Source organism: Macrobrachium nipponense, chromosome 7 (assembly GCF_015104395.2).
Source record: "Macrobrachium nipponense isolate FS-2020 chromosome 7, ASM1510439v2, whole genome shotgun sequence".
Classification (NCBI taxonomy): domain Eukaryota; kingdom Metazoa; phylum Arthropoda; class Malacostraca; order Decapoda; family Palaemonidae; genus Macrobrachium; species Macrobrachium nipponense.
The window spans coordinates 84,706,852-84,733,090 of record NC_061109.1 but is presented as its reverse complement, the minus strand read 5'-3'; the positions used below and the strand labels follow the sequence as shown (position 1 = coordinate 84,733,090).

General features: G+C 40.2%; 1 protein-coding gene across 5 annotated transcripts in view; it reads left to right on the top strand.

The window, feature by feature from the left end:
- The window catches only part of LOC135217708 (F-BAR domain only protein 2-like), a 258,564-nt gene that overhangs the window by 19,130 nt on the left and 213,195 nt on the right, over positions 1-26,239 (top strand). For 3 of the 5 annotated variants that reach the window (XM_064253695.1, XM_064253696.1, XM_064253694.1), the window contains exons 2-3: positions 13,722-14,291; positions 24,655-24,864. In XM_064253695.1, the coding sequence (XP_064109765.1) occupies positions 13,722-14,291; positions 24,655-24,864 (780 nt within the window). The remainder of the gene's footprint in view (positions 1-13,721; positions 14,292-24,654; positions 24,865-26,239) is intronic. The other 2 variants (XM_064253697.1, XM_064253698.1) reach the window with 2 other exon arrangements.

Below are 26,239 nucleotides of genomic sequence, written 5' to 3'. Positions count from 1 at the left end.
TATCTTACCCCACATAAAGGGTTACAGAAGTGGCTTTTCTGCAGTCTCAGGAATAGAGGACTAGATCTAACAGAGAATAAGGATCTCCACGATCATATAAGATCCTTTAAAAACTACGAAGTCTTCGGGGCCAGCTCCTCTAGCGGAATCTTGATGTAGTTTTTAAATTCCTATCATCTGAAAAAAAGTTCGAAACCTCCTCATCTGGTGTCTTTTTTTCGAGACCTGACTAGAAAATGTTTGTTTCCTATTAGCTTTGCCATAGCAAAAAAAAAAAAAAAGAGTAGTGAACTGCATGCTCTAGAGGATAAAGTAGGATTTAAGGGGGACTCAGCCATTGCTCGTTTAAAGCTTTGTTTCAGCTAAAAACGAGAATCCCTTTGAATCCAATGGCCTAGGGACCTTCGATGTTAAAGGTTTATCGAGTCTCGTAGGGAGAGAGGCAGAAAGATCTCTTTGTCCTGTAAGAGCTGAAATCTGTCTTCGAGAAAAAACACCAGATGGGGGGGCTCTACACAAGGTCTTTGGTATGCGGGGGTTAAAAGACCCCCTCAAGACCTGATGTCTAAGAATGCTCTAAGCGTTCTTTGTGAGAAGCGTTCATTAAAGATGCGCATAAGATCTGTCCTGACGACGCTTTTCGACCTCTAGAGTGAAAGCTCATGAAGTAAGAGCAGATAGCGGACATCTCTCTCGTTTCATAAAAAATATGTCGCTAAAGAACATCTTGGAAGCGACATTTTGGAGATGCAACTCAGTATTGCATCTCACTACTTGAGAGATGTTCGTGTGACCTACGAGAATTGTTTTTTCTATAGGTCCTTTCGTGTCAGCGGATACGATCCTGGGTATAGGAGCTAACACCAATCCTTAAAATTTTTACATACCGCTATTAGATATGTTCTAGACTTTCTGCTGACAAAGTGCAGACGTCGCACTGGCGGCCAGTCACTATTGTTCAGTAAGGAACTCTTGTGATATCTTATTAGATGAGTCATTATTATTATTTTTTTTTTTTTGAAAATTATGTGTGTGCATAATGTGTTTTTGAGTTAGGTTGTTGTGAAGAGTTTTGGGGGATAACTCGGAACAATTTTTAATACTAACACGGTGGTTAGGATCAGGTGGTCGGGATTGTTGTGTGCTCCTTCATAAGGAAGTATTGTCATATAAGTGGATCAGCACCCATTGACAAAGTCCTTTCAGGCTCTGCCGAGTAAGCGGTATAAGACCCCCATCGGCAGACCCACAAGAACTCTTGGCCATAGATCATATTATCTCGCTAAAGTTTCTTGAGTGATGCAGACTCCTGGGCAGCAGCACGAAGTCTACCACCTATCAGGTAGGAACCAAAGGTTTATTTATACCCTACAACAAATATTGTTGTTTTACCTGTCTATTCCATAAAGTAGCTTGCTCTACCCTCCACCCAAAAGGGTGCCAATCAGCTATGTATATATCTGATAGGTAAGTTGATTGTATGAAAATTATATTGTTATGATACAATAAACTTCATACATATTTACCATGGCAGATATATACGATTAATGCCCCACCCACCCAGCCTCCCACCCCGCAGGAGACAAAAGGTGGAAGAGAGAAAAATATGACTAGAAAAAAACGGGAATGGTTCCTAGTCCTGCCACCCCCAGGGCAGGCCGGTAGATCACCTGACCTACCTGTAGCGGAGTGGGCGCGAAATTTGAATTTCTGTCGGGGGACGACGGAAGTCTTAGGCTATTGTATATATCTTGCCAGGTAAGTATGTATGAAACTTATGTATCATAACAATATCATTTTTCCTAACTATACAAACCTGAGGTCCTTTACACATAGTCCCACCTCATGCCACAACTCACTCTGTGTTTTCCTGGGCCTAAAGCAAAAGTGATTCTTGCCCCTCCCGGTCGCGCGGCGTGCGCACTGGCAGACAAGCAGTTTAACTACTTTAACCCCTTGTTCGAAGCTTGCGACCGTTCCAGCTGCCGCTAAAGTAATCTCCCAGTGTAAAGGACCTCAGGTTTGTATAGTTAGGAAAAAATGCAATTTTGACAAATTGCCATATTCTATAATATTCAATATTTTACCTTCATTTTGCAACAAATTGGGAAGTCTCTAGCACAATATTTCAAATTTGGGTTTATGGAAAATTTATGGAAAATAATACATTTTTTTCTGTTCTTCCGCAAGCGGGGTAACTCTTCCGAAAAAATCATACGTGGCGATTGTGGTAATGTTTTGCACCATTTTAAATTAGCCGTTTCATAAAGTTTTATATATGAAAATGTGCGCAATTTAATGTAGAAATAAAACAAAAAATAATTGAAGGTTGTAGCTTTTCTCATTTTCAAAATATTGCATATAAATCACGATAAATAGAAAAAAAACCACGTTTGGTCAACTTTGACTCTACCGAAATGGTTGAAAACGTAATTGTAAGCTAAAACTCTTACAGTCTAGTAATATTCAGTTCATTTATCTTTCATCTTGAAACAAATGGAAGTCTCTAGCACAACATTTATTTATTTATGGTGAATTTAAAAAAAAAAACTTTCCTTCCCTCCGCTCGCGGATTCTCCGCCACAAATCTCTGAAATGGCGTACGTCCCTTATCAGAATATTTGCTCCGTTTCATATTAGGCATTTAAAATAGAGTTTTATATATGAAAATGTTCGCAATTTCAATGTAGAATAAAACGAAAAAAATATGAAGGTTTGTAGCTCTAATTTCCGAAATAGTTGCCATATAAAAAAAAAATATATAAAAAAATTCGACATTCGGTCAACTTTTAACTCGTCAGGACATGTCGAAAACTGCAACTGTAAGCTAATACTCTTACAGTATAGTAATATTCAATCATGTCTTCATTTGAAAGAAATTGGAAGTCTCATCAAGGACAAATATTTAGATTTATGGTGATTTTTGAAAAAAATATTTGTTTTACATCCACACGTTACGAATTCATGCATATTTTGTGATAATATTTTCTCGGTGTTGCTTTTATCGTTTTTACAATGTGTATATACCAAAATGATCGCAATTTAGTGTACATTACAGTGAAAAAAATTAACTCGTTACCTTTAACAGTTTTGCGCATAGCGCGATTTGAATACAATTATATATGAAATTTCGTTTTTGCGCTATCATATATAGCATTATTTGTATATGATAATGATAATTTTTTTCATTTCTGATGGTTGCATACTAAACTTCAGGCAGTGACAAAAAAGGAGCCAAAAATGAACTCTTAATCTTGAAAACTAAGCGCGCTGCTGATTTTTTGAAAATTAAAATTTTTCCGCTTCTGCGCTTACTCCGAGACCGCCTCGGCACACGGAAGACGATTTTTAATATACCCCTTCGGCGTTTAAGGGTTAACAGCTCCCTAGACCAGTCAAATGGTGCCGTAATCCTGCAATGGCGCAATAAGTAAAATTATATTTATGCAGTATACGTACAGTGGTACCTTGAGATACGAAAGGCTCAACTTAGGAAAAATTCGAGATACGAAAGCGAATACGAAAAATTTTATTGCTCTACATACGAAAATTGCTCAAGATACGAAAGGTTGTTGCTGTAAAGTCCGAGTTTCGCCCGGACCACCAATAATAATTTCGAAACTTGCGCGCGCCGCAATGAGTAGACTCGCCACCATCCTCCCGCTCTCCCATTGATTCTTGATGCTAGTCACCGCCATGAGATCCTTCTCTCCTATTGGTCAGCATCCCCCCAATCATGCATCTACGTAGTGGCGTGCTTCTTCGGCCACTGCACGGCATCATCTGTATCGTATGCACACGGTTTTCGTTCGTTCTAACGATTTTGTTTGTTAACGTAAATTGGTTAGTAATTTCATTATAGTATACTTTATCGTGTTGTGTGAGAACTTTACTACATACGATACTACTACATAACATAATTACGTACAGTATATACGTAGTCATGGGTCCCAAGAAACTTGAAATTCACGGAAAGAAGAGGATGCTCTCTTTGGAAACGAAGATGGAGATTATCAAGAAGTCTGAAGCTGGTATGCGATTGAGTGTGATCGCCAAGGAATTCGGCCGAAATCCGTTGACCATAGGCACCATCCTTAAGCAGAAGAATGTCATCAAAGCAGCTACACCTTCCAAGGGCATCACTATTTTGTCCAGCAAGAGGAACCACGTGCACGATGAAATGGAAAGGCTTCTTCTTGTCTGGATAAAAGACAAAGAAATTGCTGGCGATACGATAACGGAGACAGCAATCTGCCACAGGGCCAGCGCTATTTTCGGCGATTTGATTGCCCAGGCCGAAGACGATGGAGGAGAAAGGACATCAACGCCAACCCCAGACTCCAAGGCTTTGTATGGGTGATTCGAGAAATTCCGTAAACGGACTGGCATCCATTCGGTAGTGCGGCATGGGGAGGCGGCCAGCTCAGACACGAAAGCGGCTGAAGCCTTTAAAAAGCCGTTCGACGAGATGATGATCAAGGAAGGCTACAATTCTCAGCAAGTCTTCAACTGTGATGAGACTGGCCTTTTTTGGAAAAAAATGCCTTGTCGGGCGTACATCACGGAGGAAGAAGAAGCTACCCGGGCATAAGCCTATGAAAGACAGGCTTACGCTCGCACTTTGTTCGAACGCCCAGTGGGGATTGCAAGGTGAAGCCCCTACTTGTCTATCATTCCGAGACTCCTCGAGCCTTCAAGGCCCACAAAATGCTTAAGGAGAAGCTACCAGTGATGTGGAGAGCTAATGCGAAAGCCTGGGTAACGAGGCTTTTATTCACCGAGTGGGTAAATCTGCATTTCGGCCCACAGTGAAGAAATTCTTGGAAGAGAAGCGCCTTCCTCTGAAATGCCTGCTGGTATTGGACAATAACCCTGCTCACCCTCCTGGCCTTGAGGAAGATATCCTAGGGGTAGTATTCCTTCATCAAGGTTCTTTATCTTCCGCCGAACACCACCCCTCTCCTCCACCCCATGGACCAGCAAGTGATATCAAACTTCAAGAAGCTGTATGTGAAACTTCTTTTCTCGACATCACCGATGCCAAAAACCTCACATTGCGTGAATTTTGGAAGAAGCATTTCGATATCGTAATATGCATCCGACTCATCGACCAAGCTTGGCAGGAGGTTTCAAGGCGAACCTTGAATTCCTCATGGAGGAAACTATGGCCTGATGCTGTATCCGCCTGAGACTTCGAGGGATTCGACTTGGGCGAAGCTGGTGCTGCAGATTCAGGAACAGTTGACGATCCTGAAACTGTTTCACAACCAGATCTTGATGAGATCATTGCACTCGGCAAGTCCCATGGGGCTGGTCGTCGACGAGGACGACATCAATGACCTTCTCGGGGAAGAACCAAGAGGAGCTTACGACGGATGACCTGAAGGAGTTGGAGGCCATGCAACAATAACGTCGTTCAAGAGTTCTCTAGCAGCGGCGAGGAGGAGGACGAGGACTCTATGACAACGGCAGAAATTAAGGATGCTCTAGCTGCTTTTCATAAGATGCAATCATTCGTAGAAAAGAGACACCCCGAAAAGGCTTACACAGGTCGTATGCTTGCACAGTTCGATGGCGTTTGCCCAAGTCCGTTTCAGGAACATTGTTAAAGTAGGCAGTAGCAATCTTCCTTGGATAGTTATTTTTTAAAGAGGCTTTTATTAGGAGTGGTAAGCAAAAAGGAAGAACAAAGTGATACTACTAAAAAACAGAAAGTTGAAAGTGGTGAAGAACTTGAAATTTTGTATTAAAAAAAAAAATTAAATTTTAGTTTTTGTAAAGTTAAGTGTTACAGTTTTGTTAATGTGTTTCGTTAAGTTTAGTTTATGTATGTTTTCCTTACATTTTTTTATGTGTTTCATAAAGTTAAGTCTACGTACGTATCTGCCGTTTGTCCTCCTCTTCTGTCTCCTTTCGAGATAGCCTCACTCGAAAGGTAAGCTTCCACATTTTACTACATACATACGTAGGTACGTACAGTATTTCTTGTATACAATGCACATTAATACACTTTATTTGCAGGTATATTAGCAGTACGAATTAAGTTCGGATTGAATAGTCCAAATTGTTGTAGTATTCATTGTTATAGGTCAATTTAGCTTTATTATGAAATTTACTGGGGTGTTTTGGAGGGCTTGGAACGATTAGCATTTTACATGTAAAATGCGGGTCCAAGATACGGAAAAGCTCGTGATACGAAGGCCCGCCTTGGACGGATTAATTTCGTATCTCAAGGGTACCACTGTAGTTCTATAGAATTTACTGTACAGTAGTACTGTACAGTACATATAGTATTATAAATACTGTAAACCCTGAAAAAGCCTAGCTTTAATCCTTTGGGTGTCTAGAGTAATATAAAGATATATGTAGTAAGGTTTTTATACAGTGTACAGGTAGCTGTAGTGTTCAAGTTATAGTGATTCGTGTTTACGATAATCCCGATTTTATGGGAGTCCAAATTACAATATCTAACTTTAATCCCATCTTCTAGTTACATAAGTTCAAAAACCGCAAAAAGAGAATGATGAAGTAGTTTTAATGTTTATACTCGTTGCGTAAACGTGTACAGCCATGAACAACCGAACGAGAAACATCTTTTTTTTTTTTTGTTCTTAGTACAACCGAATTGGATAATATCTGTTTGGCTTGTATTTCAATCATTGTACCATAGTACACTATTACCGAAGTTGTTATAAATGGCGTTATGTAGAATATAAACTGAGATATCTTAATGTAATAACTTCATTTGCTATAAATCAAAGATCAATATAGATAAAAAATCAATTGGGTAATATACTGTTAAATTTAAACCTAGTTATAGCTGAAGCTGAGAAAACTGCCCAAGCTGCTAATGGCTATTATCGTGCATTGGCAACAAGGATAAAACTCCAGTAAACATATGCCATTAAACACAACCGTAGATAAAATTGAGATAAAATCATTTTAATCAAAACTACTGTGCTTGAAAGAATACATTTTACTGTTGGTTTCACGCTGATGTAAGATAAATAACGTAAAGTTCGTATTACGATGATATAAAGGAAAATAGTGAACAGAATCACATAATTTTTTTACGCAATAAACATGCCGCCAACGTAATCTGTTAAAGAAAAAAAATTAGTTCACAATCACGAGACCTATTCATTCATATTTCCACCTAAAAACATGTCATATAAAGAAAAATAACCTTGTCTCATATAAATCAAGTATGTATCTAGATATTCGTTTATGCTAACTAAAAGCAAGAAAATTTGCTGAGAATTGCTTTAAATATGGCAAAACAAACTCGTATTCGCCATCAGCTGATTTCAAACCAAAGCATTGGCCATTCCGCGGAATACTGTCTTAGATTTGCCGTAGTATTTTATAATACAATAATATTAGAAAACATACAATATTATTGGATACAGTGAAGTAATGTATAACATTTTAAAGGATTTATGGAAAAGATGCATAATTAATAAAATAACACCATGCATTTTTTGGAACAGTGGCGGACAAGAATGAACATTAAAAAACATCCTCTGATAACGTGGAGGGTAGTTACAAAAGCTGCCTTAATTTGTATCATATTGATGTACAAAAATAAAAATACCCTATACATAATATATTTTCATACACATTTTAAACATAAAAGCATGAACATTATAAAATCGACACATCGATCGCTAAATTTGAATTTTTTTTTTAATGGTATTTTAGGAAGAGTGGCAGGCAGCGGCTTACAAGAACCAACATGAAAAAATGTTGTATTTGATAACGTGAAGGGCAATTTCAAAGGCTACCTTTGTATCATATTTGTGAGCAGAAATAAAAATACCATATACTACACAATACATTTTCATACACATTTAAAACATAAAAACGTGAGCATTTATAAAATCGACACATCGATCGCTAAATTTGCACTTTTTTTAACTCGATATTTTTGGAAGAGCAGCAGGCGGCAGCTCACAAGAAAGAACTTGAAAAAACATTGTAGTACAGTGGTACCTTGAGATACGAAAAGCTCAATTTACGAAAAACTCGAGATACGAAAGCCAATACGAAAAATTTAACGGCTCTACATACGAAAAGTTTTCAAGATATGAAAGGTTTCTGAAAATCCAAGATTCGCCCGGATAACAATTTTGAAAATCGCGCCGCCATCTTAGTATACTAGTAGACTCGCCACCATCCTCCTGCTCTCCCATTGGTTCCTGATGCTAGTCGCGGCCCATGAAATCCTTCTCTCCTATTGGCCAGCGTCCCCTCCATCATGCATCTACTATGTAACACGTGGTGGCGTGGGCTCGCCATCGGTACTAGCATTGTTATAGTACGCACGCGGTATTTGTTTTCGGGATCGTCAATGTGTACGTAATACTAATATTTAAAAAAAAAGTGACCAAGATCTCTCACATGGGTATAAGTGATCAAGGTCTCTCTCATTTTTTTCGGGATAACTGGAAACTTTGCAAGGTTTGGTCAGGAATCTCCCCCCACTGCCCTAAAGCGCAAGGGTGTCAGAAAACCAATCATTTACAACATGCATACCAGTATGTAGTGTACATATAATCAAAGCACTTCAGTTTATGTTGAAGGTCAGCAGCCGAACATTCAGTACCCAACTCAGTTGCAGAGAGAGCATTTGGTTGAACAGGGTTTTGATGGACCACCAGGGCCCAACAGTCCCATAAGGTGCAAAAAAGAAAGTTTGAAATTCTGTTTAAAAAAAAAAAAAAAAAACAAGTAAATAATAAGTTAAAAATTCAAAAAAGAAGAAAAAAATGGCAGAAATTAAAGCAGCTTTTCATAAAAGTGCAATCATTTGTAGAATACACCCCCCGAAAAGGCTCACAGGAAAAAACATTGTGAAAAAAGTACGTAGGCAGAAGCAATCTTCCTTGGATAGTTAGTTGAGTAAGTTACTATATTTTTAAAGTGTACGTACGTACATATTACATAAAAAAAAAAAAACTGCAGAAATTAAAGCCACTTTCATAAAGTGCAATCATTTGTAGAAGACACCCCCCGAAAAGGCTCACACAGGAACATTGTGAAAAAGTAGCCTCACTTACAAGGTAAGCTTCCATATTTTACATTACAGTAATAATATTTCTTGTACACTAATATACACTTTATTTACAGGTTTTGCATTTTTAGTCTTAATTTAGGTATTGAATGGTCCAAATTGTTGTAGTATTTCATTGTTTATAGGTCAATTTAGCTTTATTATGAAATTTAATGGGGTGTTTTTAGAGGGCTTGGAACGGATTAGCCATTTTACATGTAAAATGTGGTCCAAGATACGAAAACCTTATGATACGAAGGGCGCCTCGGAACGGATTAATTTCGTATCTCGAGGTACTACTGTATTTGATAAAGTGAAGGGCAGTTTCAAAAGCTGCCTTTGTATCATATTTCTGTGCAGAAATAAAAATACCCTGTACATAATACATTTTGATACACATTTTAAACATAAAAGCATGAACATTTATAAATCGACACATCCATAGCTAAATTTGCACTTTATGTAACTCGATATTTTCGGCATAGAACAGCGTCATAGGCATATATTCTACCCTAATACCTATGTAATAACTCTTGATAAAATTTGTTGATATCATTTGCATTAACCTTTATGGTCTGAATGGCACTTCTACAAATGTATGAACTCGTTAGACAACGGCACTAGTGGCGCTGTTAACCGAACAATTGTGCCGTAAAAATACCTTAAAATGCCTTATTTTTTTAACCCTTAGAGTGCGACTGTGTCGCCCCACACTTATTATAGAAGGGCGAACGTCGACACTAGTTTACCACCATAGAAAAATGTTTACCATTAAAGTTACTGGGCTATGATTTACAATCATAGAAAACCTGATTGCAATATCTAACACCATCTATTGGTGGCGTCCCAAAACATAACAATAACAAAAGAACTCAATGTTTACGCCCAGCTGGGCAAGAGATGACTTGTATTTTGTTCATTTATTTGTTATAAATTCGTGTTTTACATATTAATGCATTTTTGTGTTACGAATCAATGCTGGTTGAAAGTAATATTTTGATAAGTTACCACAAGCTTATGTAATAGTAAAATGAAGCAAATATATGGCCAGAATCTAAATGTCATTGTTTGGCCCTTTAACCAGCTATTTAAATTTTCAGCCTTTTAATGGATCGTAAATGTACATAAATATATGAATGAGTAATCTATGTATGTTTTTATGTTAGGCTATATAAAGACATATAGTACTACTTTTCATATATATGTATATGTAAATCAATATATATGTGTGTATATATATATATATATACAGGCGGTCCCCGGGTTACGACAGGGTTCCGTTCTTGAGACGCGTCGTAAGCCGGAACATCGTCAAAAATCCTAAGAAAACCTTACTTTTAATGCTTTGGGTGCATTGAAAACTATGTAAGCTGCATTCTTATGGCATTTTTCATTAAAAAAACCCTTCAAATATTAATTATTTTGCATTTTTGGTGTCATATTGCATCTCCCAGATGAGCGTTGTAGGCGTCGTAACCCTGGAACATGCTTCGTAACCCTGGAAATAATGTCTATTGACAAGCGTCGTAACCTCGGAACGTCGTAAGCCGACACCGTCGTAACCCGGGGACTGCCTGTATATATATATATATATATATATATATATATATATATATATATATATATATATATATATATATATATATATATATATATATATATATATATATATATATATATATATATATATATATATATATATATATATATATATTTATGTTTGAACCGGCCTTGTTGTGGCCCAAAACGTAAAGGAAAATATTTGAGGGAAAATGCAGAATAAATTACTTGAAACTTACCTTAAAGGATTTATAGTGTTAATTTACTCTAGAGGAGGTCACCAGAAAACTCAGCTAATTACTTTACATAAATTTATTTACAGGAGGCCGTTTAATAGCCTGGGAAAATTAAATGCAACTTTTCCGCACGTGGGACCAATATTATCTCTCACAAGGGGATATCTGGCTAAAAATGAGATTCTTGTAACTGCTGGCTTTCCAAATTGTTCATATTGTCTTGAGGTAATGCAGCACTTGCGGCGCGAAGACTTGGACATTGACTCAGCAGATCTGGAAAAGATCCCAGATTAGACACAAATGAATTAAAGATTTCTTGCACAAGTTACAGTACTCACTTTGTCTAACACACTGGGGAGGAACTCTTAGTGCTAAATGGAATATTCAATGACTTCATTTGTCTGGGACGATCACAAAGGGGAGGCATGCGGCCACGAGGCAGTGAAAAGGAACAAAGGAATGTTCATTTGAGAATTAGGAGTTTGAACTTTGAAAATGGGGAGTAATTACGACACTAGGAGGGAAAGAACTGGCATTATGACTGATTCACAAGACGTACCTGGATGCCATAGTAAGTGGACCTTTGTAGAAATGCGGCATCGGCTTTGTCTCAGGTCTGGGCGTGCCAGTAACGCCTTGGTAGGCCTAAATGGCAAACAACAAACAAACCAGCGGCTCGCGACTTTCCTTTCTCTCTCTCTCTCTCTCTCTCTCTCTCTCTCTCTCTCTCTCTCTCTCTCTCTCTCTCTCTCTCTCTCTCTCTATAACAGGTAATTGAAATGAGAGAGTTGCATTATAAAATAAACATTTATTAAGTAACAAAAGATATTGATCCAAGTTTTACTGACTAACTTAAAAACCCCAACAGTAAAATGTCTGAATATTAATGGTCACCAAATGTCCATTTCCCCATCGGGATTTCCTCGGTACTCCCTCATGGTTCCACTAGAACCGTTTGTTTCAAAGACATAGAAACACCCCGTAAGTACACACACAAGTTTAACAATCGGAGATTAAAGATTGAGTATTCCCACAAAAATGTCAAATAGGTAACAAGCCACTCTTTGGCTAAAACAGTTCAAAACTCACCCAAGCAGCCGGACTATTTCACACACTTATAAAAAAACCACTTCGAAGAGCACCACGGCATCTCGTCTTTCTTCCAAAGACGCCTCTATGCCAAAATTCCCCATAGACTTGGGTATCATACATTTTTAATAGAAGAGGCGCACACGCACACACGAATGCACATTTCGTTAGCGCCTCATAATTACTGGCTGCAACCAGTTTCACAAAGGCACTTTGAGAAGACTTCATAAACTGTCGTACATTGACTTGTCTAACTATGCAGTTTTATCTCACGCCACCCACAGAAACCCATTGATCAGCTTTCCTCAGGTCGTTGCTTTTACTCTGTTCTTCACATTCCAAAAGGTCACAGCGAAACATATTGGCAATATATCATTAATCAAAACCCTAGGCCTTATATATATATATATGGATATATATATATATATACCTGATATATATATATATATATATATATATATATATAGATAATATATATATATATATATAATATATATATATACATTTATATAGAGTTATTTATTAAGAAATGGTTACAAATTCATTCACATGCCCTTTCTTTAGTGTTAGCTCCCCATACAAAATGCTGGGTCAAGAATTGTGTACGTATAATGCACTCCACAGGTTTTTTGTTTTTTTTACCATTTTACTAAAATAACAGTATAACAGTATTTTTCAGGACTTTAATCACATTTTAAGAAAAAATAGTGCCAGATATGGAAAATATAGGTCCTGTTCTTATAACAAGAGGTATATGAAGGCAAGTGGATCATTTTCATTTTTTAAAGAAGTTTTACACACCCAGGGGGGAAATTCCAAATGCATATTGATGCAGTGTAAGGGTTAATGAATATTTTTGACGACAACCGTAAAAACCGATTTGCCAGTAAGCGATTGCGCTGTTAACCGCGGGCCGCCTGTAGTGTCTAATTGAATAAAATCAACATTACATATAATAAAAATGAGACCGTTTGTGTTTGTTCCTACAAACCCATAATCATAAATTAGCCTTACTTTTTCTAGTGTTTCTACAATTGAAGACTACCTAAATACCAGAACCTGCTATTAAATATTAAGGGGCAGAACCATTGGACAAAATAATATTTACAGAAGAGGAAATTGAAAACAAAATCAGGCGGTCCCCGGGTTACGATGGATTCGGCTTACGACGTTCCGAGGTTAAGGCGCTATTCAATTATATTCATCAGAAATGATTTCCAGGGTTACGACGCCTACAACGCTGATCTAGAACAAGAAATGACACCAAAAATGCAAATTACGTAATCCATATTTGAAGTTTTTTTTGACGTAAATGCAATAAGAATGTAGTTTACGTAGTTTTCAATGCACTCAAAGTATTAAAAGTAAGGTTTTCTTAAGATTATTTATGATGTTCTGACTTACGAAGCGTCTCAAGAATGGAACCTCTGTCGTAACCCGGGGACTGCCTGTAGACAAACTCCAGACTATTAGTGATTTGTGGCCATTTTAGATGCCATCTTGTATTTCATACCCTTGGAATGTTCAGTAAAAATGCCACCCTACTTTCTTTTAAATCTTATGAAAGCTGCTCACAATATCAAATGATGTTTTGCTTGGAAAAAAAACACGAATCCTTTTTTCATGACAAATGTGTTACACAAACAGTGCATCTTTTGTTGGTAGCATTAGTATTGTAGTTTTGCTTAAACTTTTCATTGTAGGTTATCTTTTTGTTTTCTTTGAAAATTGGAGAAAAATAAGTTTGTTAAGTCTTGAACAGTTTAATTCTTTAATTTGTGCAGATCCCATGCTGTTTGAAGATGCTGGTTCCTTGGGGTCAGCTGTGTCCGGGCAACAGTCTCCGGAACCTGAACAATCAAAATCATCCCTTGAAGATGGTGGAGGTGGAGGTGGCGGTGGGAGTTCTAGCGGGGGTGGAGTTCTCACTGGAGGTAATGTGCCTGTCAAGCCATTAAGGAAAGAAGGGGCTTCTAAAAAAATGTTTTTACTTGATCGGGCATCAGTGTTTGCTATTCCAAGGGGGATAAGGTCTTCCCCCTCGACTACCACAGTAAGTAGTGGTAATCAAGGGGGACTTGGGGGTAACAGCAGGTGTGGGGTCACTGTCAATTCAGTAAGTACTACCACAAACACCACATCCACCATTACCACTGTAACTTCTACCACCGTTACAAGCACGCCTACTCAGGACCACAAAGTTTCACCGGAGTACAAAATTTCTGCCTCATTGTATTCCGGTACAGCCCGAGGCAGCAGTAACAGCAGCAGTTGTGTCACTAGCAACAACAGTAAACCATCCCGTCGCACTGCTTCTCTGCTCAACTTGTTTGTGGCGTCCACTTCTTTTCCTGGTATGTGGCTGATGTGTGAACTTGTTATTACTCTGTGGCAACATGTTGCACGCTTTTCAGGTTTTGTTTTGTGTCACAAATTTGCTCCTCTCCTAATTGCTTTTTTCATTTTATCTATTGATCAATTATTGAATTAGATTTATCAACTGGTAATTCCAGGGAAAGTGTTCATTATTATACTTATTCAAGTGAGTAGTTTTTCAATAGAGGTAATTGATGCCTAGTTTTTTGTTTGAAAGAGTTGTACTTTTAAGTATGTATTATGTACTGTATATTTATTTCTTCATTCAGACTCCATTTGGATATTATGTAAGGTTTTTTAAACAATTAGTTTAAGTCAAGCCTATAGTCTGAAGAATGTTTAGTTTTTTTTTCACAAAATTTATGCCAAAGAAATTAATGGAAAGATATTTAAGCCTTTTACAGATAGATGAGTATATCATCATCTTATTGGTATCCAGCGTTTCTTGATGTTAGGCAGAGCAGAGGATTGAGTAATTTGAAGTTTGTTAGGGTTAGGTTATACAGTACAAGGTTTATTTTATCCACATCAGGTAGTTTGTAATAAGTACAGGCAGTCCCCGGTTGTCAGTAGCGTTCCATTCCGACAGCTTGATGATAAGCTGAAACCACTGATAACCGATTAATGGCACCCCTGTCAGGTATGTATTGGCACCAATACATATACTATGTTAACAGTGCCGATAACTAACGCCCCTATACTTATACCAACACCCTTTGGGTGATCGCGCTGAGGTTAATAACTTCAGGATAACCATGTTAGCTTTTTCTCTGGTATATTATAGAGTTTTTTGTTCATGAAACTTACCTGTCAGATATATATATAGCTGTATTCTCTGAAGTCCGACAGAATTTCTAAAACTTACGACACACGTAGTGGGAGTTGGGTGGTTAGTACCCATTCCCGCCGCTGGGAGGCGGGTATCAGGAACCATTCCCATTTTCTATCAGATTTCTTCTGTCGCCGGTGTCGTAAACTGTTTACACACCTCCGCCTCAGGATTTTGGAAAACTTTTCATTGCTTGAGTATCCTCTTGACTTTTTGGTTTTTTGGTTTTGGATCGATAGCTTGGCATACGTGACTTTGGACTGTTTTGAATTTGGCTTGGTTTTTTTCCTTAAATATGTCTGGATCTAGTTCGGCTAGCGCCAGGGTGTGTTCGAAAGTGGAATGCAAGGTTAGGCTACCAAAAGCCTTGGTTGATCCTCACACATTGTGTAAAGGGTGTAGGGGGCAAGAGTGTAAATATGATTTGCGCTGTAATGAGTGTGAAAGCTTGGATGATTTACAATGGAAGACGTATGAATCCTACGTAAATAAATTAGAGCGTGATAGGATCAGGAGGTCTTCCTCCAGGAGTAAGTCGGGTAGCAGACAGGGTCTTAATGTATCCCCTTCTAACCCTCCTTTAGATTTTGTGTCTCCTAACCCCGTAGTGTTGCCTTCGGGCCCTCAAGTGGTGTCTGCGGAGGGTAATGCCCTTTTCGCTTATTCTGGATTCATTGAAGACGCTTGAATCTAAAGTGCTTGCCCTTGAAAAACAGGCAAACTAAGTGCAGTGATAGTGCCCCTAGTGAAGTGGAGGGGGCATCAGATCGGCCCTATAGCGCCTCTAGGCTGGGACCTCTGCCGGACTCCCAGGACTCAGGGAGAGGGCATGTCGAAGGCCGAAGGAGGGTTACGGGGATCCCCCACCGATCTGACGTCCCTTCAGCAGTTCATGTGGACGCTTCCCAGGCTGCTAAGGAGCGTGCTCGAGCACGTATCCTGAGAGATTGTTTCTCGTCTTCCGACGCGTCCTCCCCGCGCAAGGGGTGGGAATCTCGTCCGGATTCGCGACCTTTGAAAGAGGACTCTTCAAAGATCTAGACGCTTCACGTCATGCGATGTCTGAGTGGCATTCTTCTCCGGAAAGCGTAGCATTTCCGCCCCAAAAGAAGTCTAGGACGTCATCAGATGATGACGCCCTCGAGCGCCCCAGTCGCTCTAAGAATCCAAGGCCGTTTTTCCTGGGAGAAGGAAGAAGGCGTTCCCCTCGCCCCTCACCTTCTCACAAGTGCAGCTCGTCTCCGCGTAAGGAGACTTCTCAGACGGAGATCATCATTTGTTATGCAACGGCAACTGGACGCTTTACTTGAGCAGAAGGAGACGGTTCCTCGTCGCAAGAAGGACGATAGACTTCCGATCAAGAGAACAAGACAGTCTTCTCCACCTGCGCCTACTTTTCGTCCCCGTCTCCTGATATTTTCGCCCTCTCTTAGGCTTCGTTCTGCTCCTCAGGGTTCGTCTAGAGGTGACGGTAGACGTCAGGTTAGAGAGAGATCCCATCATGTTCCTCTCTCTTCTCGTCGAGAAGACCGCTTGGGCATTCGACTTCGACGTTTCTGCTGGCGACGAGTTTGTTGCTGTCGGACAGGACTTCAATGCGTTCTGCCCCACCCTCTTCGACATGAGCGTGTCGACGCTCACGGGACGCTCGTCGGGTAGCTGACCAGGTTTCTTCGCGGGACGTTCGTAAGGACGCTTCGCTGGACGTTAGAAGAGTCGCTACGTTGGATGCTCCTTTGGACGCTTAGCTGGACGCTCGGTTCGTGACGCTGATTTGGACGCTCTGAAGGACGCTAGGTTGGACAGTCAGATGGACGCTAGTAGACGTTGTCGTAAGAGCTCTGTGTTTACGTGAATTGTGGAAGTTCGCTATCACTCGGATGATGTTCCCTAAAAACCGAGGCTTTTTGGCTGACGCTTCACGTCTGCCTACTTCTTAACGTTCTCCTCAAAGGGTGATTCCTGATCCTGTGACTGTTAAGGATCCGTTACCCTCTTCTTCTCGTCATCGTTCGGACATGAGACTTGGAGCGAAAGGACTTTTGCCTCTTCCGTCGGATTTCACTCGGTAAGGAAGAAGGAGAACTTAGCGGTTCTTTCTGAGGATGTTGACGAAGAACAACCTTCGACGTCGGCTTCGTCAGATTACCAAGTATTGGCAGGGCGGCTACTTCGTGATTCGTTTGGTGATACTTTCCAGCCTTCTTGCCCTCCTTCTCCTCCTTCACAGTTTCGTCGTCAAAAGCAAGCAAGACTCCAGGTTTCGTGAAAATGAAGACGTCTTTGTCTACTAAGAGAGCTTTCTGGAAGGTTAATGCCTGGATGGAGTCTAGAAAAGCAAAGGGAAGGACTACTTTCGCCCTGCCTCCGTCTAGACTTAGCGGTAAGGCATAGCGGTAAGGCAGGGATGTGGTATGAAACAGGCGAAGATTTAGGATTGAAGGTTCCTACGTCTGCTCAAGGAGATTTCGCCAGCGTGGTTGATGCCTCAAGGAGGTCCCTTTTAGCCTCAGCTAGTGTCATGGACGACTTCCGAACTGGACCATCTTTTGAAGGGACTGTTTAGGTTCTTGGAAGTCTTTAACTTCTTAGACTGGTGTCTCGGAGCTTTAGACAACCAGTCTCGTAAGCCAGACTCGATCAGCTTGGGGAGCTGTCCAGTGTATTGTCCATGCATGAACAAGGGCCGTTCAGGGATGGCTCAGAGGAGTTACCGCCTCTTTTTCATTTTTCAGTAGTGTGCTGAAGAAAAGGTCGCTCTATTTGCAACTTTGCGGCTAAGTCTGTCTCTCCCTCACAGAGGACAGAACTTTTGTATGCGCCCTTCTCGAGTCATCTCTTCCCCCAGGCTATGGTGAAGGATCTGGCAGTTAGTCTTCAAGAAAAAGCCACTCAAGACCTGTTGGCGCAGTCTTCGAGACGTCCGGCTGGCCCTTCCAGTCTTCAGGAGCGCACCGTTTAGAAAGCAGAAGCCCTTTCGTGGAGGGACTTCCGCTAGATCGTCACCCCAAGGAAGAAGCCTTCCTAGAGGTAGAGCCCCACCGTCTAAGTCTAGGGCAAGAAGTGAGAGATCGTTCCTTCAGCCACCGGTAGGAGCCAGGCTGCAGTTGTTTGCAGAAGCCTGGAGAGAAAGAGAGGCGGACACCTGGTCTCTCGGCGTCATAGAGAAGGGTTACAAGATCCCTTTCCAAATAAAGCCGCCCCCCGCCCGTTGACTTTCCCCACTCCCAGGGACTTGTCCCCGTCGTATTCTCAAACAAACGGAGGATACTTTTCGACCTGCTCGAGCAGATGCTCGAGAAACGAGCAGTGGAACAGGTTTTAGACCTGGCAACGCCAGGATTTTACAACAGATTGTTTCTTGTACCGAAACAATGGGAAGGGTGGCGGCCGGTCTTGGACGTAAGTCGTCTAAACCTCTTTATAGAAAAGCAGAGGTTCAAGATGGAGACTCCTCAGTCAGTTCTGGGGGCTTAAGACCTGGAGATTGGATGGTATCACTCGACCTAACAGGGACGCCTACTTTCACGTCCCGATACATACCCCTATCGATGAAGTAGCTTCGGTTCGTTCCGTTGAAGGGGAAGGATCTTTCAAATTCAGGGCTCTTTGTTTCGGACTGAGTACGGCCCCTTTTATCTTCACCCATCTTAATGAAGAACGTGGCGAGGTGGCTCCATCTTTCCAACATCAGAATCTTGCTCTATCTGGACGACTGGCTCATTCGAGCCTCCTTGCAGACCCGGTGCCTGAAGGACATGCAAACGAACTCTGTCTTTAGCTGCTGTCCCTGGGACTTCTGGTGAACTTCGAAAAGTCACATCTGACCCAACACAGTCCATTGTGTATCTGGGGATTCAGATGGATTCAGTGGCTTTTCAGGCTTTTCCGTCCCAGGAACGTTAGCAACAGGCATAGAAAAGTGTCAGCCTTTCTAGGGAAGGATTCATGCTCAGTGAGGAATGGATGAGTCTGCTGGGGACATTTCCTCGCTGGAGAAGTTTTGTTTCCCATAAGAGGCCTACACCTCCGACCTCTTCAGTTCTTTCTGTCGGACAACTGGACAGACAAGGACAACTTCGACATGAAGTTAAGCATCTCGGAAGAGGTGAAGAACCATCTAAGATGGTGGCTCGATCCGTGGAAGCTGTCAGAGGCATATCCCTCAAGCTTCAGAACCCCGACCTAGTGTTGTTCTCCGACGCGTCATCCATGGGGTGGGGAGCAACTCTAGGCGGGAGGAAGTGTCAGTACCTGGAGAGGGGAACAGGTAGCCTGGCATATCAACTTCAAAGAGCTAGCAGCGGTTCAATTAGCGCTCCAGTTCTTTCAGAACAAAGTCTCCCGTCGTGTAGTTCAAGTCAACTCGGACAACACCACAGCCCTGGCATACTTGAAGAAACAAGGAGGAACACACTCTCGCTCCCTGTTCGCTCTAGCGAAAGAGATTTCTACTTTGGGCAAAGGAGAGAGAAGTCACGATATTGACAAGTTCATTGCCAGAGTCGAGAACGTCCGGCAGATCTCTCAGTCGACAAGGACAGTTATTGCCGACAGAGTGGACCCTCAATCAGGACGTATGCCAGGAGCTGTGGGGTCTTTGGGGATGTCCCTTAGTGGACATTTTTGCAACATTAAGGACGGCGAGACTCCCCCTTTATTGCTCCCCGGTTCTCGATCCGGGGGCAGTAGCAGTAGACCCCCTTCTATGGGATTGGACGGGCCTAGATCTCTACGCTTTTCCTCCCTTCAAGATCCTGGGGGAAGTGATGAGAAAATTCACAGCATCGGAGGGGACGAGGTTGACGTTAATCGCCCCCTTTTGGCCCGCAGCGATCTGGTTCACAGAGTGATGTTCTACCTGGTGGAGTTTTCCGAGATCTCTTCCGTTAAGGAGAGATCTACTCAAACAGCCCCACTTCGAAGGTACCACAAAAACCTCTCCGCTCTGAGTCTGACTGCGTTCAGACTATCCAGAAGTTGGCCAGAGCGAGAGGTTTTTCCGAAACCAGTGGCTAAAGCTATCGCCACCGCGAGGAGAACCTTCATCAACTCGCGGTTTATCAATCGAAGTGGGCAGCCTTTAGCAGTTGGTGTAAGAGAAAAGGAGTTTCCTTTCCTACCACTACCTCTGTGAGCCAGATTGCCGACTTCTTGCTTTATCTTAAACAAGATCTGAAGCTTGCAGTGGTCAACCATTTAAAAGGCTACAGAAGCGTCTTAATCTGTAGGTTTTTCGCCCATAGAGGTTCTTGACCTCCGCTAATAACAAGGATCTCCATGATCTATTGAGATCTTTCGAGACTACCAAGGTGCCACTACCAAAGTTACCTTCGTGGAACCTGGATGTGGTCCTCAAATATTTAATGTCAAATCGCTTTGAACCTCTTTACTCTACTTCTCTACGAGATTTGACGAAGAAAACTGTATTCCTAACTGCTCTGGCGGCGGCGAAGAGAGTTAGCGAAATACAGGCTATTAGTAAACACGTCGGCTTCAAAGGGCATAATGCGGTCTGCTCTTTGGGTATGTCTTTTCTGGCTAAAAACGAAAACCCTTCCAATCCTTGGCCTAAAATGTTCGAGATCAAGGGTATGGCAGAGATCATTGGTCAAGAGCCAGAAAGAGTCCTGTGTCCTGTTAGGGCTCTTAGAGAGTATCTTCTTAGACGAAGGATTGTAGAGGTTCTGCGGAGAACTTATGGTGTTCGGTCAAGAGACCAAATATGCCCATGTCCAAGAATGCACTGGCATTCTTTTTAAGAAACACCATTAAGGAGGCGCACTCTTCTTGCAAAGACAGTGACTTTAAGCTGTTAAAAGTTAATGCGCATGAAGTGAGGGCTATTTTGACCTCAATAGCCTTTCAGAAAAACATGGCTCTTAAAGACATTTTAATTGCTACTTTTTGGAGGAGTAACTCGGTGTTCGCCTCGCACTACCTAACGGGAGGTGAGAACGACCTATGAAAACTTTGTTACCTCTCTTTGACCATACGTCGCCGCAGACACTATTTTGGGGGGCGGAGGTAGCACTCATCCTTTCCTATAGAAAAGGGTAGGTGAGTTTTTAATATTTGCAATGTTTTATGGTTGTAGGGTCGCCGCCGAGTACGGTCGTCCCTTCCTTTAGCCTTTGGTATATGGGAGTTTTTTGTTAGGCTAACTTAGGTGCTGGTTTTTGCCTCGTTGCCCTCAGATGTATGGTCATGGTCTAGTCACATTGTGGTCCCGTCCCTGTTGACAGATCATCTAGAGCGCGCCAACTACACAGGTCACTACCTTGTTGGTAACTCTGTGGCGGGATCACAAAAACAAGTAACCTCCCCACATAAACTTAACCTGTCTGGCTATCAAACCCACCCTCAATCACACTTTCCACTTAACAACTACACAGCAGGACAATTGCCCCAATACCTACATACAGAACAAAAACACAAACAGGTACTCACCGCTGGCTTCTGATAGCTACCTAGGACTAGGCTGTGCTGTCGTCCAACTGGATATAGGCTATAGGCTAGCCAACACACAACCACCGCCGACAACCAAACACAAATCAACCACCCGGGACCCACAACCCCACAAAAACTCAATAACCCAACGACTAAATGCAGATGAACACCAACCGCCTGAAAAAACACGACAACCACACGACTTACAGCAGTACAACAACCCGCCAAAACCAACCCTGCCCCAACCACCACTAACAGACACCGAAAATGCACCACCAACCTTCCTCCCCTCAGGAGACAGTGGAGATAGAAATCTGATAGAAAAATGGGAATGGTTCCTGATACCCGCCTCCCAGCGGCGGGTGGGAATGGGTACTAACCACCCAACTCCCACTACGTGTGTCGTAAGTTTTAGAAATTCTGTCGGACTTCAGAAGAATACAGCTAATATATATTCTGGCCAGGGTAAGTTATGGCAAGACAACCTTTATTGTATCTTAACAATATTCTAATTTGTACTAGAAAAATGAGTTAACAGGGATTTTTATTCATCGGGAGACGACAGGTTCAGGTTCCCCCCAGGAAATAGATTTTTACCTTACGTCAAAATCCCTTTTTTGGTGCTAGACGAGCACCATAAGACCAGATCCCCAATAACCAAATCCATTGATAACCAGGGACTGCCTGTCTTTGGTATCAGCAACAGTGTTAGAATAGGTTAAAAAGTTATCCAGCCACATTTATTCGTGCATAAAAGTATATACTAGCTACATTTAAGGTAGAGGAAAGATTTCAAACCGGTTGTTTCAAGGAAAGATGAATATTTTTTTTTTTTTTTTTTTTTTTTTTTTTTTTTTTTTTTTTTAAGAAAGCTTTGTCTCTCTAACGTATAATACATACAGCTAATTACCACCAGAAAACTAATATCTGTATGATAAATTTCTTGTTTATAATGGGAGGAATGATTTAACTTCATGTAAGCAAAATTAAAATGAAAAATATAAAAGTGAATACTAAGCAATAGAAATTGAGGCTAATCATATGACTCAGTCCTCTTCTTGCATTCTTTAGACTTAAAAGACCATTACATAATGAATAATTCAATAATAAGACTAATAGGGGGCATGTTTTCTAAATATAATAGTTTATGTGCTTTAATTCATTGATGCAAAATATCTTGGAAGTGGGTAAACACTTTTCATATGAATCTATTCAGAAAGCAGGATATAAAAATAAAAAATATTGCTTTAAACATTATTGGATGAATTCCAAAGAAAGCAGAGAGGTGGCATGAAAAGTCTTTAAAAAAAAAGCCAAGGTTCAGATACTAATAAATATACAAATCTGAACTTAAGTGAAAAGGCAGACAACTCCCAACTCGAGCAAGGTTGTTCCAACATGTCTGTTGTGTAAAGCCAGGAATACCTAGTGAAATATGATTATACTTTATGTACATGAGCCCATAACACACACTGAAAACTTTATCTGCAGGTTTTTAAACAATGTTTGAAGTATTGTTAAACCTTTTTATTTTATATACAAGCATATTTTTTCATACTGTACTCTTGGTGTTTACATTTAGGTCTTTTGTAGGTTTTAGATTATTAGGGAGTTGTTGCAAATTTCCTAACAGTTTTTCTGGAAAAAATACTCAAGAATTATAGCAACACTTTTAAATAAAACTTGAGCTTTATGTTAATGATAAAGCTGATATGAGGAAAAGTAAATAAAATTAGTACTTAGAAGTTAACCTTATAAATACCAAACTTGAGAAGTGCAGTTTGGACTGAAACATATTTTACCACAGTTAAACTTTTATTTAAGATACAGGATAGTACGTATATGTAAATACACACTTATATGCAGTCAATGTAAGCAACTCTTCCATAATTCTTTTAGGTTACTGAATATGATATCTGCAACAAGTGGGCTTGAACCTAGGCCTTTGCTTTAAGTTCTCAAAAATCCAGTGAGTTAATGTTCAAACATTTAATGAGTAGGGAAAGGTAGTGAACTTCATATCACAGTCAAAGCATGTGCGCTTCTTCAATAGCATAGGAATGTTACTACATGTATGTACTGGGTAATCCATTGTTATACCAGACTCCAAGAATTCGTACTTCAAAATTGTATTTACACGACCAATTAAACTGTAGCATTGTATTGTTGAAGAACTATTTATGCTAGGGAATATTCAAGCTTTTTAGATGTGTTAGTGCAGTGGTTGGTAGCTAGGCTTGTTAGCTAATGATGTGGGTTCAGGTCCAACAGCATTAGATGTAAACTTGCGTGCTGGGTTTGTGTGTTGGTGTCACAATTTTGAGGGATTTCTCAGGTTAAAAGATTAGATTCTGTCAGAAGTTTGTCATTTTTAACCATTTAGCTGTAAAGAAGAAATGTTGCTCTCTTAGATCCCTAAGTCCAAAAGTTATGGTGAAATCTGCATTTAAACAAAAAGTCTTGTAAAGTCAGTTGTTTAAAATTACCATAGAATTTGAGGAAAGAATTAATTTCCTAGAATTTTTTTTTTTCATTAACCGTACATTTGAATGCAGAGTGCTTGTCGTTGACATTTATTCTTATTGTCATTAAATAGCTGGTGGAGTGATATAGGTAGATAGCCAGAGATTATGCCCATAAATTTTTTTTAAATTGCTCACAAACTGCCTTTCATCAGTTATTCGACATCAACCATTAACTGTAATACAGTAAATATGATGTAATGTTGTCCTATTAATACATTATGAAGGGTGTTATTACAGTTTGCATTTCCATTTCAGTTTCCTTTTTTATGACCTTATGACCTTTTGTTTGTTAGTTACAAATGGTATGTTATTGTGTTTTTATTCTATGGGCATGATCTCTCTTAATTTGGATTAAGATGATTTTGCCTTTGCAATTAATGTAGATTGTAAAAAACAAAGAGTTGCCTTTTTAAATACGGGTGTTTAGTTGGCTGAGTATATTTTTCATTGGTAGTCATAAGTCTTAGAGGGCAAACTTACACACACAGTCATGCAAAACTAACTACGCTCTATGTCTTCATTAATGTGACGTTACAGGCCGCAGTGAAAGAGAATGGTCTGCTCCCCCTAGCTGCGTGTCAGATGGGGGAGCAGAAGACCCAAATGGGGATGGGCTTGAACGGGGCTCTGAAAGCCTACCCCATTCCCCAGCAAAGGTCTCTCCTGCCCGTGTGACCAGTGCCCCCACGAGCCCTTCGGCAGTCGATGACCCAAGCCTGGCCCGCAGTGTATTCCGCTCCTCAAAGTGTAGGGTTTACCTGCCTCATTTATGCCTTTCTTTTGCAACTTTCTTTGCTTTTTCTTCCCATTGTGGTATGATGAAGAATTGGTTTATTGTTCTGAGGATACGGATTGAGAAACTATACGTACTGTGCCACGTTTTCCATACGACTGATGTCTAGTTTGTTGCAATGGCATTATGACACCGCATGAAGAATGCACATAGAAATGAAATGTTACAAATGACGTTAAGTTGAACAATAAAGTATTCTTCTGAAACCAGTTAAATGATACAGGAAACTTGAATGGTTAAAATGATGTGCTGATGTTGGATTGAACACTTAGATATTGTTTTAAAGCTGCTGAATTGTTTGTGAAGTTAAATTGTGATGAAAAATCCATGTACTATATTTAACCATCCAATTTTCTGCATTTTAATGTCATGTCTGGATGTGGTTTAAGCTTTTATTTTTTTCCAGATTATCTTTTTCTGTGATTGGTTGCTGCATAAATAATAGTACAAATGCTACTTATTGGATGAAAATAAAAGCTAAAGTTCAGTTTTCTTCTTTGCAAAACATATAGCAATCACAGCTTGCTTTTTCTGTATTTGAGGCACCTCTTGTTTTGTCATGAAGCTTGTACTGTGAAGGTCTGTTTTGTTATGTATTTTATCACAATTCTAATTGTGATGTTTATGATGTCATTTTTAGTAAGTTTTAACTTGAATATAGCACTTTGAGATTTACAAAGGACTAATAGCTTTTTTTTCATGCAAGAAGTCTGAGGGCAGTGATTTATTGTTAGAGAGCTGTTGTTAGACATGACATTAAATATTACAGTTTAGAGCATTACTTTCTAGCTAGGCGTAGTGGGTGCAGAAACTGCCATTTTGTGTTTTGGGAGCGCTTTAGTATTGAGTAGTGGAATATTGGCTTCTTATCCTCCCATTCCCAAACTTCTCAGGCTAATCCAGCAGTATTTGATATTTGTATAAATTATTGCTTTGCTTTGTTTTAGTTTGAACAAATACCAGGAAGATTTGTAGTCATTCTTTTACTTGTTTTTTTGTAAAGAGCAGAAATATATTGCTTTTTTCTAAGCAAAATTAATGAGTTGTCAGTATGGATGAATAAGTTGTCAGTATTAAATTTTGTGGAAATTTATGATGGATTACAGTGTCATTTACATATCGTGCATGTTCACTTTTTTTTAGTCGGCTGCTGGATCTGACCTGCTCATGTTGTTTTTTACTGTGTAACTAGTCCTCAGTAAATTTTCCCAACAAAGTACACACAGCTCATGATTAACTATGGCCACATGAATATGATCCCTTGTAAAGGATCACTTCTGCTTTAACTGTGAAGTCCCATTTTCTCTCTTCTTCACGTCAAGGTCATAT